Raw genomic sequence first — 17,727 nt, forward strand, 5'->3', positions numbered from 1 at the left:
GGGTTTAAATACAGGCCCCATGGAAACAGTAGCAGTGGGTCAGAGATCAGAGGTCAGGTCGGGTTTAAATACAGGCCCCATGGAAACAGTAGCAGAGGGTCAGAGATCAGAGGTCAGGTCGGGTTTAAATACAGGCCCCATGGAAACAGTAGCAGTGGGTGCATTTCCCCAACAACCAGGAGCGTTGAACCAAGGATAAACTATATACCAGATACTCTGGTGACGGTGTAGGAGCATAGCAGGCCCAGATACTCTGGTGACGGTGTAGGAGCATAGCAGGCCCAGATACTCTGGTGACGGTGTAGGAGCATAGCATGCCCAGATACTATGGTGACGGTGTAGGAGCATAGCATGCCCAGATACTATGGTGACGGTGTAGGAGCATAGCATGCCCAGATACTATGGTGACGGTGTAGGAGCATAGCATGCCCAGATACTATGGTGACGGTGTAGGAGCATAGCATGCCCAGATACTATGGTGACGGTGTAGGAGCATAGCAGGCCCAGATACTATGGTGACGGTGTAGGAGCATAGCATGCCCAGATACTCTGGTGACGGTGTAGGAGCATAGCATGCCCAGATACTATGGTGACGGTGTAGGAGCATAGCATGCCCAGATACTATGGTGACGGTGTAGGAGCATAGCATGCCCAGATACTATGGTGACGGTGTAGGAGCATAGCATGCCCAGATACTATGGTGACGGTGTAGGAGCATAGCATGCCCAGATACTATGGTGACGGTGTAGGAGCATAGCATGCCCAGATACTCTGGTGACGGTGTAGGAGCATAGCATGCCCAGATACTCTGGTGACGGTGTAGGAGCATAGCATGCCCAGATACTATGGTGACGGTGTAGGAGCATAGCAGGCCCAGATACTCTGGTGACGGTGTAGGAGCATAGCATGCCCAGATACTATGGTGACGGTGTAGGAGCATAGCATGCCCAGATACTATGGTGACGGTGTAGGAGCATAGCATGCCCAGATACTCTGGTGACGGTGTAGGAGCATAGCAGGCCCAGATACTATGGTGACGGTGTAGGAGCATAGCAGGCCCAGATACTATGGTGACGGTGTAGGAGCATAGCATGCCCAGATACTATGGTGACGGTGTAGGAGCATAGCATGCCCAGATACTATGGTGACGGTGTAGGAGCATAGCAGGCCCAGATACTATGGTGACGGTGTAGGAGCATAGCATGCCCAGATACTCTGGTGACGGTGTAGGAGCATAGCATGCCCAGATACTATGGTGACGGTGTAGGAGCATAGCATGCCCAGATACTATGGTGACGGTGTAGGAGCATAGCATGCCCAGATACTATGGTGACGGTGTAGGAGCATAGCATGCCCAGATACTATGGTGACGGTGTAGGAGCATAGCATGCCCAGATACTATGGTGACGGTGTAGGAGCATAGCATGCCCAGATACTCTGGTGACGGTGTAGGAGCATAGCATGCCCAGATACTCTGGTGACGGTGTAGGAGCATAGCATGCCCAGATACTATGGTGACGGTGTAGGAGCATAGCAGGCCCAGATACTCTGGTGACGGTGTAGGAGCATAGCATGCCCAGATACTATGGTGACGGTGTAGGAGCATAGCATGCCCAGATACTATGGTGACGGTGTAGGAGCATAGCATGCCCAGATACTCTGGTGACGGTGTAGGAGCATAGCAGGCCCAGATACTATGGTGACGGTGTAGGAGCATAGCAGGCCCAGATACTATGGTGACGGTGTAGGAGCATAGCATGCCCAGATACTATGGTGACGGTGTAGGAGCATAGCATGCCCAGATACTATGGTGACGGTGTAGGAGCATAGCATGCCCAGATACTCTGGTGACGGTGTAGGAGCATAGCAGGCCCAGATACTATGGTGACGGTGTAGGAGCATAGCATGCCCAGATACTCTGGTGACGGTGTAGGAGCATAGCATGCCCAGATACTCTGGTGACGGTGTAGGAGCATAGCATGCCCAGATACTATGGTGACGGTGTAGGAGCATAGCATGCCCAGATACTATGGTGACGGTGTAGGAGCATAGCATGCCCAGATACTCTGGTGACGGTGTAGGAACATAGCATGCCCAGATACTATGGTGACGGTGTAGGAGCATAGCAGGCCCAGATACTATGGTGACGGTGTAGGAGCATAGCATGCCCAGATACTATGGTGACGGTGTAGGAGCATAGCATGCCCAGATACTATGGTGACGGTGTAGGAGCATAGCATGCCCAGATACTATGGTGACGGTGTAGGAGCATAGCATGCCCAGATACTCTGGTGACGGTGTAGGAGCATAGCATGCCCAGATACTATGGTGACGGTGTAGGAACATAGCATGCCCAGATACTATGGTGACGGTGTAGGAGCATAGCAGGCCCAGATACTATGGGGACGGTGTAGGAGCATAGCATGCCCAGATACTCTGGTGACGGTGTAGGAGCATAGCAAGTCGGCGACCATCGTTGGTCACCGCCTTTCAAAGTGTGTTGCATTCTGGGAATAAAAATTGTCAGATTTCCGCCTACATGTCAACTGAGTGAACTTGACAGAAATCACGTGATCAAAAGGGCAAGACGTTTCGACCTGCAGTCGCTCTTCACCGACTTCATCCTGCAGCGTGCATTGTGGGAGGATCTACTGTCAACCAATCAGCAGGGTGTTTTCCTGCAGCCATCGCCTGCATTGTGGGAGGATCTACTGTCAACCAATCAGCAGGGTGTTTTCCTGCAGCCATCGCCTGCATTGCGGGAGGCTCCCCTGTCAACCAATCAGCAGGGTGTTTCCCTGCAGCCTGCATTGTGGGAGGCTCTCCTGTCGACCAATCAGCAGGGTGTTTTCCAGCAGCCATCGCCTGCATTGTGGGAGGCTCTCCTGTCGACCAATCAGCAGGGTGCTTTATATTCGACCCACCTGAACGTGACCAAAACACACGACTGAAACAGGAACTAAATTTGCCGCGATTCATAAATACGGTGAATAAAAAGAAATACTGACTGTACAATATAACACAATATTATAGTATGTATCTGAGTATGTATCCGGGGAACCGATGGATGCTGAATAAGCCAATCCACCGTACCAAAGGGGTTAAATGTGGAAGACCCATTTGGGTTGAATGAGTAGGTCCTCAGTTTACCAATCCTGTTTTTATTGAAAACACAGGGCTTTGGAGAGTGCTTCTCAAACACACTAAAAGTTAAAGAGTACGCAATTCCAAAACAGCTCGACGACCAAGGTCTGTGAATTACTTGAACCTGTTACAAAACTCATCCACCCCCTCTCTGTTCAGATCCAGGTTAACTCATCCACCCCTCTCTGTTCAGATCCAGGTTAACTCATCCACCCCTCTCTGTTCAGATCCAGGTTAACTCATCCACCCCCTCTCTGTTCAGATCCAGGTGGAGTTAACTCATCCACCCCCTCTCTGTTCAGATCCAGGTTAACTCATCCACCCCTCTCTGTTCAGATCCAGGTTAACTCATCCACCCCTCTCTGTTCAGATCCAGGTTAACTCATCCACCCCTCTCTGTTCAGATCCAGGTTAACTCATCCACCCCTCTCTGTTCAGATCCAGGTTAACTCATCCACCCCTCTCTCTGTTCAGATCCAGGTTAACTCATCCACCCCTCTCTGTTCAGATCCAGGTTAACTCATCCACCCCTCTCTGTTCAGATCCAGGTTAACTCATCCACCCCTCTCTCTGTTCAGATCCAGGTTAACTCATCCACCCCTCTCTGTTCAGATCCAGGTTAACTCATCCACCCCTCTCTGTTCAGATCCAGGTTAACTCATCCACCCCTCTCTCTGTTCAGATCCAGGTGGAGTTAACTCATCCACCCCTCTCTGTTCAGATCCAGGTTAACTCATCCACCCCTCTCTGTTCAGATCCAGGTTAACTCATCCACCCCTCTCTGTTCAGATCCAGGTTAACTCATCCACCCCTCTCTCTGTTCAGATCCAGGTTAACTCATCCACCCCTCTCTGTTCAGATCCAGGTTAACTCATCCACCCCTCTCTGTTCAGATCCAGGTTAACTCATCCACCCCTCTCTCTGTTCAGATCCAGGTGGAGTTAACTCATCCACCCCTCTCTGTTCAGATCCAGGTTAACTCATCCACCCCTCTCTGTTCAGATCCAGGTTAACTCATCCACCCCTCTCTCTGTTCAGATCCAGGTGGAGTTAACTCATCCACCCCCTCTCTGTTCAGATCCAGGTTAACTCATCCACCCCTCTCTGTTCAGATCCAGGTTAACTCATCCACCCCTCTCTGTTCAGATCCAGGTTAACTCATCCACCCCTCTCTGTTCAGATCCAGGTTAACTCATCCACCCCTCTCTGTTCAGATCCAGGTTAACTCATCCACCCCTCTCTGTTCAGATCCAGGTTAACTCATCCACCCCCTCTCTGTTCAGATCCAGGTTAACTCATCCACCCCCTCTCTGTTCAGATCCAGGTTAACTCATCCACCCCCTCTCTCTGTTCAGATCCAGGTTAACTCATCCACCCCCTCTCTGTTCAGATCCAGGTTAACTCATCCACCCCTCTCTGTTCAGATCCAGGTTAACTCATCCATCCCTCTCTGTTCAGATCCAGGTTAACTCATCCATCCCTCTCTGTTCAGATCCAGGTTAACTCATCCCCCTCTCTCTGTTCAGATCCAGGTTAACTCATCCACCCCCTCTCTCTGTTCAGATCCAGGTTAACTCAGCCACCCCTCTCTGTTCAGATCCAGGTGGAGTTAACTCATCCACCCCTCTCTGTTCAGATCCAGGTTAACTCATCCACCCCTCTCTGTTCAGATCCAGGTTAACTCATCCACCCCTCTCTGTTCAGATCCAGGTTAACTCATCCACCCCTCTCTGTTCAGATCCAGGTTAACTCATCCACCCCTCTCTGTTCAGATCCAGGTTAACTCATCCACCCCTCTCTGTTCAGATCCAGGTGGAGTTAACTCATCCACCCCTCTCTGTTCAGATCCAGGTGGAGTTAACTCATCCACCCCTCTCTGTTCAGATCCAGGTTAACTCATCCACCCCTCTCTGTTCAGATCCAGGTGGAGTTAACTCATCCACCCCCTCTCTGTTCAGATCCAGGTTAACTCATCCACCCCTCTCTGTTCAGATCCAGGTGGAGTTAACTCATCCACCCCTCTCTGTTCAGATCCAGGTTAACTCATCCACCCCTCTCTGTTCAGATCCAGGTTAACTCATCCACCCCTCTCTGTTCAGATCCAGGTGGAGTTAACTCATCCACCCCTCTCTGTTCAGATCCAGGTGGAGTAAACTCATCCACCCCCTCTCTGTTCAGATCCAGGTGGAGTTAACTCATCCACCCCCTCTCTGTTCAGATCCAGGTGGAGTTAACTCATCCACCCCTCTCTGTTCAGATCCAGGTGGAGTTAACTCATCCACCCCTCTCTGTTCAGATCCAGGTTAACTCATCCACCCCTCTCTGTTCAGATCCAGGTTAACTCATCCACCCCCTCTCTGTTCAGATCCAGGTGGAGTTAACTCATCCACCCCTCTCTGTTCAGATCCAGGTTAACTCATCCACCCCTCTCTGTTCAGATCCAGGTTGAGTTAACTCATCCACCCCTCTCTGTTCAGATCCAGGTTAACTCATCCACCCCTCTCTGTTCAGATCCAGGTTAACTCATCCACCCCTCTCTGTTCAGATCCAGGTGGAGTTAACTCATCCACCCCCTCTCTGTTCAGATCCAGGTGGAGTTAACTCATCCACCCCTCTCTGTTCAGATCCAGGTGGAGTTAACTCATCCACCCCTCTCTGTTCAGATCCAGGTTAACTCATCCACCCCTCTCTGTTCAGATCCAGGTGGAGTTAACTCATCCACCCCTCTCTGTTCAGATCCAGGTGGAGTTAACTCATCCACCCCTCTCTGTTCAGATCCAGGTGGAGTTAACTCATCCACCCCTCTCTGTTCAGATCCAGGTTAACTCATCCACCCCCTCTCTGTTCAGATCCAGGTGGAGTTAACTCATCCACCCCTCTCTGTTCAGATCCAGGTTAACTCATCCACCCCTCTCTGTTCAGATCCAGGTGGAGTTAACTCATCCACCCCTCTCTGTTCAGATCCAGGTTAACTAATCCACCCCTCTCTGTTCAGATCCAGGTGGAGTTAACTCATCCACCCCTCTCTGTTCAGATCCAGGTGGAGTTAACTCATCCACCCCTCTCTGTTCAGATCCAGCTTCTCGTTAACCAGTCCAACCTCAACACAACAGACCCCCACCGCCACATCGAGACAGAGTGACGCAGGGTGACTGTTAAAAAAAAAGCTCAGAGTTTAACAGCGAAACGCGTTCTACTGTTGCTATTGAAAACTGCTGGGAAAGTTTACCCCATTAAACCCCATTAAACCCGGGAGGACAGAGAGAGAGTTCTACCAGTCGGACGGGACAGCTGCGAGCACGAGTTCAAATCCATCCCCGATTTATAGAGGAACGTTATCCGAGGCACCTTTCAACGGGACGAGCAGATTTCTAAACTTCCAGCCGTCTTTAAGATGCCGCGCGCTAAGCCGTCTTTAAGATGGTATCAGTTAACAGAGACCCGATACAGCCTCTTCATCCTCTGTCGTCCTCTTCGCTCTATAAAAAACGGCTTCACGCGGACAAATATTACCTCTGAGAAATGCTGATAGTCCATAGAACCTGCTTGTTAAAGGGGTTTAAAGTGACAGTTCTCTCTCTGTCAGCCACGACGTCCCAGCAGTCACCAGAACATCCAATTAGACCTGGTTACGTTATGAGCCTCTCTATGTCACGCAGCTCTACGGTAGACGTGACAAACTGGAGACAGTAATATAGACCAGGGGGAGAAACTTCTAATCACGTGGAATTGGATCCTTGCCATGCAGAAGTTGTGGTCGAACGACATTATTAAAACGGACAGTAAAACAGATCAAGGAGCAGTTGAAGATACCAACAAAAACCCTGTTTCCTGTTCGGGCTTTTCAGATCCCTGCTACATCCTGCTGGGAACAGAAACCTGATCTGTCTATAACTACAGATGGATCCATCTTCTCTTCTCTAAAGACGAGCCGGGGTCGTTCAAACAGGAAGAGGGGGGGAAAAAAAGCCCTCCTCTCTTGTGATTTCCTAAGTGCACATTTGTTGTTCTGTGAGAACGTTAAACCTACTGTCTTTTACTGCGGCTGAACCCTAAAGCCACTTCCCCTGGGGAGAGAGGGGGAGAGAGGGGGAGAGAGGATAGGGAGAGAGGGGGAGAAAGGATAGGGAGAGAGGGGGAGAGAGGATAGGGAGAGAGGGGGAGAGAGGGGGAGAGAGGGTAGGGAGAGAGGATAGGGAGAGATGGTAGGGAGAGAGGGGAAGAGAGGATAGGGAGAGAGGGGAAGAGAGGATAGGGAGAGAGGATAGGGAGAGAGGATAGGGAGAGAGGGGGAGAGAGGATAGGGAGAGAGGATAGGGAGAGAGGATAGGGAGAGAGGATAGGGAGAGAGGATAGGGAGAGAGGATAGGGAGAGAGGATAGGGAGAGAGGATAGGGAGAGATGATAGGGAGAGAGGATAGGGAGAGAGGATAGGGAGAGAGGATAGGGAGAGAGGATAGGGAGAGAGGATAGGGAGAGAGGGGGAGAGAGCCGGGTTTAGATCTGGGGGGTAGGCCTGCCTGGGGAACGTTGGTGTGAGGCTGGGGGGTAGGCCTGCCTGGGGAACGTTGGTATGAGGCTGGGGGGTAGGCCTGCCTGGGGAACGTTGGTATGAGGCTAGGGGGTAGGCCTGCCTGGGGAACGTTGGTTTGAGGCTGGGGGGTAGGCCTGCCTGGGGAACGTTGGTGTGAGGCTGGGGGTAGGCCTGCCTGGGGAACGTTGGTATGAGGCTGAGGGGTAGGCCTGCCTGGGGAACGTTGGTGTGAGGCTGGGGGTAGGCCTGCCTGGGGAACGTTGGTGTGAGGCTGGGGGTAGGCCTGCCTGGGGAACGTTGGTGTGAGGCTGGGGGGTAGGCCTGCCTGGGGAACGTTGGTATGAGGCTGAGGGGTAGGCCTGCCTGGGGAACGTTGGTGTGAGGCTGGGGGGTAGGCCTGCCTGGGGAACGTTGGTATGAGGCTGGGGGGTAGGCCTGCCTGGGGAACGTTGGTATGAGGCTGGGGGGTAGGCCTGCCTGGGGAACGTTGGTATGAGGCTGAGGGGTAGGCCTGCCTGGGGAACGTTGGTGTGAGGCTGGGGGGTAGGCCTGCCTGGGGAACGTTGGTATGAGGCTGAGGGGTAGGCCTGCCTGGGGAACGTTGGTATGAGGCTGAGGGGTAGGCCTGCCTGGGGAACGTTGGTATGAGGCTGAGGGGTAGGCCTGCCTGGGGAACGTTGGGTTTGAGGCTGGGGATGGTTAAAATCTCCCTCCCAACCCATGTCCCCTGGTCCAATCAGGATCTCAGGGCCTCTCTGCTGTCTCCACACACCTGTCTACAAGACTCTCCTATCCTCCTCTTCCTCCTCTACAAGACTCTCCTATCCTCCTCCTCTTCCTCCTCTACAAGACTCTCCTATCCTCCTCTTCCTCCTCTACAAGACTCTCCTATCCTCCTCTTCCTCCTCTACAAGACTCTCCTATCCTCCTCTTCCTCCTCTACAAGACTCTCCTATCCTCCTCTTCCTCCTCTACAAGACTCTCCTATCCTCCTCTTCCTCCTCTACAAGACTCTCCTATCCTCCTCTTCCTCCTCTACAAGACTCTCCTATCCTCCTCTTCCTCCTCTACAAGACTCTCCTATCCTCCTCTTCCTCCTCTACAAGACTCTCCAGCTCTGCAGGGCTGTATCCAGGCTGATGGCTGATGGCTGATGGACGTTAGGGTTAGGATTAGACTCAGTATCTAACAGTAGTCTCACCTGCTGCCAGCTCTGCAGGGCTGTATCCAGGCTGATGGCTGATGGCTGATGGACGTTAGGGTTAGGATTAGACTCAGCATCTAACAGTAGTCTCACCTGCTGCCAGCTCTGCAGGGCTGTATCCAGGCTGATGGCTGATGGACGTTAGGGTTAGGATTAGACTCAGTATCTAACAGTAGTCTCACCTGCTGCCAGCTCTGCAGGGCTGTATCCAGGCTGTGTACAGTGTTCTGGCTGATGTTGACGAAGACGGGGTCTATGAAGACGTTCACGTCCAGGAGGGTGTTGTTGGAGCAGCGTGTGACCGCGGCCTGGCCCTGCAGTATGAACGGCTGCAGCAGGCAGAGCCAAGTCAGGTTCCGGTACTCCAACAGTCTGCAGTCCAGCTCAGTGGAGAACTGGATCTCCTGGCACAGCCGGGTAGAACTAACGGTACCGGTACCACCGCTCCACTGGCGAAGGAACACCCCGGCTCCTGTGCCCCGATGACCAGGTACTCCTGCTCCTGGGGCAACTTCCTGTCTGGCAGGAAGGGGCGGAGTCGACGTGACGGCACTGGAGACGGAATAGACAGACGGACAGAGGCGATGTGAGTTTGTGAATGTAATATACAACTAAAGTGACAGTAGTATGAAGTTCCAACTACTACAGAACGCCCTCAGATGAAACAAACAAATAAAAACCAATAGTGATTTTCTGGAAAGTTCCACTTTGTGTGACGGTGTTACAGTACCTGTACCCAGCTGCTCCAGGCGGTGTTACAGTACCTGTACCCAGCTGCTCCAGGCGGTGTTACAGTACCTGTACCCAGCTGCTCCAGGCGGTGCTACAGTACCTGTACCCAGCTGCTCCAGGCGGTGCTACAGTACCTGTACCCAGCTGCTCCAGGCGGTGTTACAGTACCTGTACCCAGCTGCTCCAGGCGGTGCTACAGTACCTGTACCCAGCTGCTCCAGGCGGTGCTACAGTACCTGTACCCAGCTGCTCCAGGCGGTGTTACAGTACCTGTACCCAGCTGCTCCAGGCGGTGCTACAGTACCTGTACCCAGCTGCTCCAGGCGGTGTTACAGTACCTGTACCCAGCTGCTCCAGGTGGTGCTACAGAACCTGTACCCAGCTGCTCCAGGTGGTGCTACAGAACCTGTACCCAGCTGCTCCAGGCGGTGTTACAGTACCTGTACCCAGCTGCTCCAGGTGGTGTTACAGTACCTGTACCCAGCTGCTCCAGGTGGTGCTACAGAACCCGTACCCAGCTGCTCCAGGTGGTGCTACAGAACCTGTACCCAGCTGCTCCAGGCGGTGCTACAGTACCTGTACCCAGCTGCTCCAGGTGGTGCTACAGAACCTGTACCCAGCTGCTCCAGGCGGTGCTACAGTACCTGTACCCAGCTGCTCCAGGTGGTGTTACAGTACCTGTACCCAGCTGCTCCAGGCGGTGTTACAGTACCTGTACCCAGCTGCTCCAGGCGGTGTTACAGTACCTGTACCCAGCTGCTCCAGGCGCTGTTACAGTACCTGTACCCAGCTGCTCCAGGCGGTGCTACAGAACCTGTACCCAGCTGCTCCAGGCGGTGTTACAGTACCTGTACCCAGCTGCTCCAGGTGGTGTTACAGTACCTGTACCCAGCTGCTCCAGGCGGTGTTACAGTACCTGTACCCAGCTGCTCCAGGCGGTGCTACAGTACCTGTACCCAGCTGCTCCAGGCGGTGTTACAGTACCTTTACCCAGCTGCTCCAGGTGGTGTTACAGTACCTGTACCCAGCTGCTCCAGGCGGTGTTACAGTACCTGTACCCAGCTCCTCCAGGCGGTGTTACAGTACCTGTACCCAGCTCCTCCAGGTGGTGCTACAGTACAGTGCCTTGCGAAAGTATTCGGCCCCCTTGAACTTTTCGACCTTTTGCCACATTTCAGGCTTCAAACATAAAGATATAAAACTGTATTTTTTTGTGAAGAATCAACAACAAGTGGGACACAATCATGAAGTGGAACGAAATTTATTGGATATTTCAAACTTTTTTAACAAATAAAAAACTGAAAAATTGGCCGTGCGAAATTATTCAGCCCCCTTAAGTTAATACTTTGTAGCGCCACCTTTTGCTGCGATTACAGCTGTAAGTCGCTTGGGGTATGTCTCTATCAGTTTTGCACATCGAGAGACTGACATTTTTGCCCATTCCTCCTTGCAAAACAGCTCGAGCTCAGTGAGGTTGGATGGAGAGCGTTTGTGAACAGCAGTTTTCAGTTCTTTCCACAGATTCTCGATTGGATTCAGGTCTGGACTTTGACTTGGCCATTCTAACTGTTTATTTGTGAACCATTCCATTGTAGATTTTGCTTTATGTTTTGGATCATTGTCTTGTTGGAAGACAAATCTCCGTCCCAGTCTCAGGTCTTTTGCAGACTCCAACAGGTTTTCTTCCAGAATGGTCCTGTATTTGGCTCCATCCATCTTCCCATCAATTTTAACCATCTTCCCTGCCCCTGCTGAAGAAAAGCAGGCCCAAACCATGATGCTGCCACCACCATGGTTTGACAGTGGGGATGGTGTGTTCAGGGTGATGAGCTGTGTTGCTTTTACGCCAAACATAACGTTTTGCATTGTTGCCAAAAAGTTCGATTTTGGTTTCATCTGACCAGAGCACCTTCTTCCACATGTTTGGTGTGTCTCCCAGGTGGCTAGTGGCAAACTTTAAACGACACTTTTTATGGACATCTTTAAGAAATGGCTTTCTTCTTGCCACTCTTCCATAAAGGCCAGATTTGTGCAGTATACGACTGATTGTTGTCCTATGGACAGAGTCTCCCACCTCAGCTGTAGATCTCTGCAGTTCATCCAGAGTGATCATGGGCCTCTTGGCTGCATCTCTGATCAGTCTTCTCCTTGTATGAGCTGAAAGTTTAGAGGGACGGCCGGGTCTTCGTAGATTTGCAGTGGTCTGATACTCCTTCCATTTCAATATTATCGCTTGCACAGTGCTCCTTGGGATGTTTAAAGCTTGGGAAATCTTTTTGTATCCAAATCCGGCTTTAAACTTCTCCACAACAGTATCTCGGACCTGCCTGGTGTGTTCCTTGTTCTTCATGATGCTCTCTGCGCTTTAAACGGACCTCTGAGACTATCACAGAGCAGGTGCATTTATACAGAGACTTGATTACACACAGGTGGATTCTATTTATCATCATTAGTCATTTAGGTCAACATTGGATCATTCAGAGATCCTCACTGAACTTCTGGAGAGAGTTTGCTGCACTGAAAGTAAAGGGGCTGAATAATTTTGCACGGACAATTTTTCCGTTTTTTATTTGTTAAAAAAGTTTGAAATATCCAATAAATTTCGTTCCACTTCATGATTGTGTCCCACTTGTTGTTGATTCTTCACTAAAAATTACAGTTTTATATCTTTATGTTTGAAGCCTGAAATGTGGCAAAAGGTCGAAAAGTTCAAGGGGGCCGAATACCCAGCTGCTCCAGGCGGTGCTACAGTACCTGTTCCCAGCTGCTCCAGGTGGTGGTAGAGATGCAGCTGTATCTGTGCCAGGGTGAGAGACACGCCCAGGGAGGGCACGGACCAGGGGGCGAAGCAGGAGTCGACCCGGGTACAGGCTGCCAGCGCCGTGGGGGACACCAGCTGGTCACAGGGCAGAAGCTGGGACCCCGAGGAACCCTGCTGAGATCCTGACTCACTGTCAGAACTGTAAAGAGATACATAAACAACTATTAAAAGACTGAGAGTTTATAAATCTGACTCACTGGGAGGGAGAGGAGAAAGAACAATAGGAAACACTTCCAGGAGGAGGACGGGCTGGAGGGACATTAACAAGGTGTCATGGAGGAGGACTGGCTGGAGGGACATTAACAAGGTGTCATGGAGGAGGACTGGCTGGAGGGACATTAACAAGGTGTCATGGAGGAGGACTGGCTGGAGGGACATTAACAAGGTGTCATGGAGGAGGACTGGCTGGAGGGACATTAACAAGGTGTCATGGAGGAGGACTGGCTGGAGGGACATTAACAAGGTGTCATGGAGGAGGACTGGCTGGAGGGACATTAACAAGGTGTCATGGAGGAGGACTGGCTGGAGGGACATTAACAAGGTGTCATGGAGGAGGACTGGCTGGAGGGACATTAACAAGGTGTCATGGAGGAGGACTGGCTGGAGGGACATTAACAAGGTGTCATGGAGGAGGACTGGCTGGAGGGACATTAACAAGGTGTCATGGAGGAGGACTGGCTGGAGGGACATTAACAAGGTGTCATGGAGGAGGACTGGCTGGAGGGACATTAACAAGGTGTCATGGAGGAGGACTGGCTGGAGGGACATTAACAAGGTGTCATGGAGGAGGACTGGCTGGAGGGACATTAACAAGGTGTCATGGAGGAGGACTGGCTGGAGGGACATTAACAAGGTGTCATGGAGGAGGACTGGCTGGAGGGACATTAACAAGGTGTCATGGAGGAGGACTGGCTGGAGGGACATTAACAAGGTGTCATGGAGGAGGACTGGCTGGAGGGACATTAACAAGGTGTCATGGAGGAGGACTGGCTGGAGGGACATTAACAAGGTGTCATGGAGGAGGACTGGCTGGAGGGACATTAACAAGGTGTCATGGAGGAGGACTGGCTGGAGGGACGTTAACAAGGTGTCATGGAGGAGGACTGGCTGGAGGGACATTAACAAGGTGTCATGGAGGAGGACTGGCTGGAGGGACGTTAACAAGGTGTCATGGAGGAGGACTGGCTGGAGGGACATTAACAAGGTGTCATGGAGGAGGACTGGCTGGAGGGACATTAACAAGGTGTCATGGAGGAGGACTGGCTGGAGGGACATTAACAAGGTGTCATGGAGGAGGACTGGCTGGAGGGACATTAACAAGGTGTCATGGAGGAGGATGGCTGGCTGGAGGGACATTAACAAGGTGTCATGGAGGAGGACTGGCTGGAGGGACATTAACAAGGTGTCATGGAGGAGGACTGGCTGGAGGGACATTAACAAGGTGTCATGGAGGAGGACTGGCTGGAGGGACATTAACAAGGTGTCATGGAGGAGGACTGGCTGGAGGGACATTAACAAGGTGTCATGGAGGAGGACTGGCTGGAGGGACATTAACAAGGTGTCATGGAGGAGGACTGGCTGGAGGGACATTAACAAGGTGTCATGGAGGAGGACTGGCTGGAGGGACATTAACAAGGTGTCATGGAGGAGGACTGGCTGGAGGGACATTAACAAGGTGTCATGGAGGAGGACTGGCTGGAGGGACATTAACAAGGTGTCATGGAGGAGGACTGGCTGGAGGGACATTAACAAGGTGTCATGGAGGAGGACTGGCTGGAGGGACATTAACAAGGTGTCATGGAGGAGGACTGGCTGGAGGGACATTAACAAGGTGTCATGGAGGAGGACTGGCTGGAGGGACATTAACAAGGTGTCATGGAGGAGGACTGGCTGGAGGGACATTAACAAGGTGTCATGGAGGAGGACTGGCTGGAGGGACATTAACAAGGTGTCATGGAGGAGGACTGGCTGGCTGGAGGGACATTAACAAGGTGTCATGGAGGAGGACTGGCTGGAGGGACATTAACAAGGTGTCATGGAGGAGGACTGGCTGGAGGGACATTAACAAGGTGTCATGGAGGAGGACTGGCTGGAGGGACATTAACAAGGTGTCATGGAGGAGGACTGGCTGGAGGGACATTAACAAGGTGTCATGGAGGAGGACTGGCTGGAGGGACATTAACAAGGTGTCATGGAGGAGGACTGGCTGGAGGGACATTAACAAGGTGTCATGGAGGAGGACTGGCTGGAGGGACATTAACACGGTGTCATGGAGGAAGGACTGGCTGGAGGGACATTAACAAGGTGTCATGGAGGAAGGATGAGCTTAACAACATTGGCTGATGGAGTAGGACTGCTGGAGGAACAGGTGAGGATGGCGGAGGTGTCAAGAAGGTAACCATCACATGTTGAGGGGGGGGGCGTCCCAAATAGCTTACTATTCCCTACGTAGTGCACTACTTTTGACCTGGGTCCATAGTGCACTATAAGCTGTCAATTGGGACACACCTTGACAATAAAGGAAATGTACTGGAGAATGACTGTAATGAAATGCACGTGTATATTTGGCTTTTCACTGGGTTGCTGTTTTCTGCTGTTGTCCTCTCGTCATTCCATGTTTTCTTATTCCTGCCTTTCTGCTTCTCCAGATCCCTTAAACCCACACAGAATGTAGGCTTGGCAGTTAGCTCATATAGAAAGCCCCTAAACTCAGGGAGGCAGAGAGAGAGACCGCCTCCCTCCTCTCCTCCAGTTTCCCTCTTCCCCACTCCTGTTACTTTTATGACTCCCTCTCACCCCCTTCCCCCCTCCTGCCTCCCTCCTCTCCTCTCCCCTTCAGTCTCCCTCCTCTCCACTAGCTCATGAATGCCCTCCTCATGCCTCCCTCCTCCTCATCTCCCCTTCTCCCTCCATCCTCTATCGCCTCCTGCCTCACTCCTCTATCCATCCTGCCTGCCTCACTCCTCTATCCCTCCTGCCCCACTCCTCTATCCCTCCTGCCTCCCTCCTCTATCCCTCCTGCCTCCATCCTCTATCCCTCCTGCCCCACTCCTCTATCCCTCCTGCCCCACTCCTCTATCCCTCCTGCCTCCCTCCTCTATCCCTCCTGCCTCCCTCCTCTATCCCTCCTGCCTCCCTCCCTCCGCCTCACTCCTCTATCCCTCCTGCCCCACTCCTCTATCCCTCCTGCCTCCCTCCTCTATCCCTCCTGCCTCCCTCCTCTATCCCTCCTGCCTCCCTCCTCTATCCCTCCTGCCTCCCTCCTCTATCCCTCCTGCCTCCCTCCCCTATCCCTCCCTTCCCCTCGAGGTAAGCAGGAAGGGATCTGTTTGGCCCTGACAGCCACTTGGTGTGCTGGGAAATGTCAGTAGGTTGATCTGAACCTGGGCCAGGTCCACTGCCTCCCCCAACCCTCCCTCCCTCCCTCCCAGATGTGGAGCGAGTGACCGGCACACAGAGGCTTTTGTGCTCAGAGACGATCAACATTCTGCACTGTACAGAACCACACACACACACACACACACACACACACACACACACACACACACACACACACACAGTAGAATCAGGTGTTAATCGTCTCCTCACCTCTGTTCGTCTCCTCCGTCTGGGTTGCTGTTGAGGACGATCCTCCACAGGTCAGAGGTCACCAGATCCTTCTGCTCATTGGTCAGCGTCAGGCTGGGCAGGGTCAGCTCGCAGGCGCTACTCTCTGATAGGCTGAACTCTCGGTAGGGGACGAAGGCGTGCTGGAGCTCGTCCCAATACTCCAGGCTGCACGGCACCTGCAGAACAAGAACCCACCCAGACAACTAAAACCTCACGACCTCTTTAATCAGAACTAATGGCTGTTGACCTGACGAGCTGCTTCCTGCTGAGGAGAGCTGGGAGGAGGAGGTGGGGAGGAGAGGAGAGGTGGGAGGAGAGGTGGGAGGGGAGGGGAGGAGAGGTGGGAGGAGGTGGGAGGGTAGGGGAGGAGGAGGTGGGAGGGGAAGAGGAGGTGGGAGGGGAGGAGGTGGTGGGAGGGGAGGAGGTGGTGGGAGGGTAGGGGAGGAGGAGGTGGGAGGGGAAGAGGAGGTGGGAGGGGAGGAGGTGGTGGGAGGGGAGAGGAGGAGAGGTGGGAGGGGAGGGGAGGGGAGGAGAGGTGGGGAGGAGAGGTGGGAGGGGAGGGGAGGTGGGGAGGAGAGGAGCACTGGGAGGGGAGGTGGGAGGGGAGGTGGGAGGAGGGGAGGAAGTGGGATGGGAGGGGAGGAGAGGAGAGGTGGGGAGGAGAGCTTGGAGGGGAGGAGCACTGGGAGGGGAGGTGGGAGGGGAGGTGGGAGGGGAGGGGAGGAAGTGGGATGGGAGGGGAGGAGAGGAGGGGAGGAGAGGTGGGAGGGGAGGAAGTGGGAGGGGAGGAGAGGAGAGGTGGGGAGGAGAGCTGGGAGGGGAGGAGCACTGGGAGGGGAGGTGGGAGGGGAGGTGGGAGGGGAGGGGAGGAAGTGGGATGGGAGGGGAGGAGAGGAGGGGAGGAGAGGAGAGGTGGGGAGGAGAGAGACCACCTCACCCTAGCAGATGGGATTCAGCCTGACGTCCTTTACATTATGACCTGCCTCTGGACCCAGTGGGAGTCTGACTGATGATCAGCCTTGTTCACTGAGACGATCCTCTGCTCATCAGCAGCCACAGAACACTACTGCTGCTACCTATACTACTACACTATACTAATACTACTATACTAATACTACCACACTACTATACTAATACTACTACACTAATACTACTATACTACTATACTAATACTACTATACTACTATACTAATACTACTATACTACTATACTAATACTACTATACTAATACTACTATACTAGTACTACTATACTGCTATACTAATACACAATACTACTACACTGATACACTATACTACTATACTAATACTACTATACTACTATACTAATACTACTACACTACTATACAAATACTACTACACTATACTAATACTACTACACTAATACTACTATACTACTATACTAATACTACCACACCACTATACTAATACACAATACTACTATACTAATACTACTATACTGCTAATACAATACTAATACTACTATACTAATACTACTATACTAATACACTATACTAATATACTAATACTACTATACTAATACTACTACACTGCTATACTAATACTACCACACTACTATACTAATACACGATACTACTATACTAATACTACTATACTAATACTACTACACTACTATACTAATACTACCACACTACTATACTAATACACGATACTACTATACCAA

General features: G+C 52.0%; 1 protein-coding gene across 1 annotated transcript in view; it reads right to left on the reverse strand.

Annotated features, from left to right (window-relative positions):
- LOC106592216 (vacuolar protein sorting-associated protein 13B) overlaps positions 1–17,727 on the reverse strand; it is a 117,478-nt gene that overhangs the window by 25,147 nt on the left and 74,604 nt on the right. The window contains exons 9-14 of the mRNA XM_045711505.1: positions 16,024–16,220; positions 12,369–12,574; positions 9,316–9,434; positions 9,065–9,211; positions 8,782–8,924; positions 7,703–8,345 (exon numbers count right to left, since the gene is read on the reverse strand). Coding sequence (XP_045567461.1) covers positions 7,703–8,345; positions 8,782–8,924; positions 9,065–9,211; positions 9,316–9,434; positions 12,369–12,574; positions 16,024–16,220 — 1,455 coding nt within the window. The remainder of the gene's footprint in view (positions 1–7,702; positions 8,346–8,781; positions 8,925–9,064; positions 9,212–9,315; positions 9,435–12,368; positions 12,575–16,023; positions 16,221–17,727) is intronic.

This window comes from Salmo salar, unplaced genomic scaffold (genome assembly GCF_905237065.1).
Source record: "Salmo salar unplaced genomic scaffold, Ssal_v3.1, whole genome shotgun sequence".
Taxonomy (NCBI): Eukaryota; Metazoa; Chordata; class Actinopteri; order Salmoniformes; family Salmonidae; genus Salmo; species Salmo salar.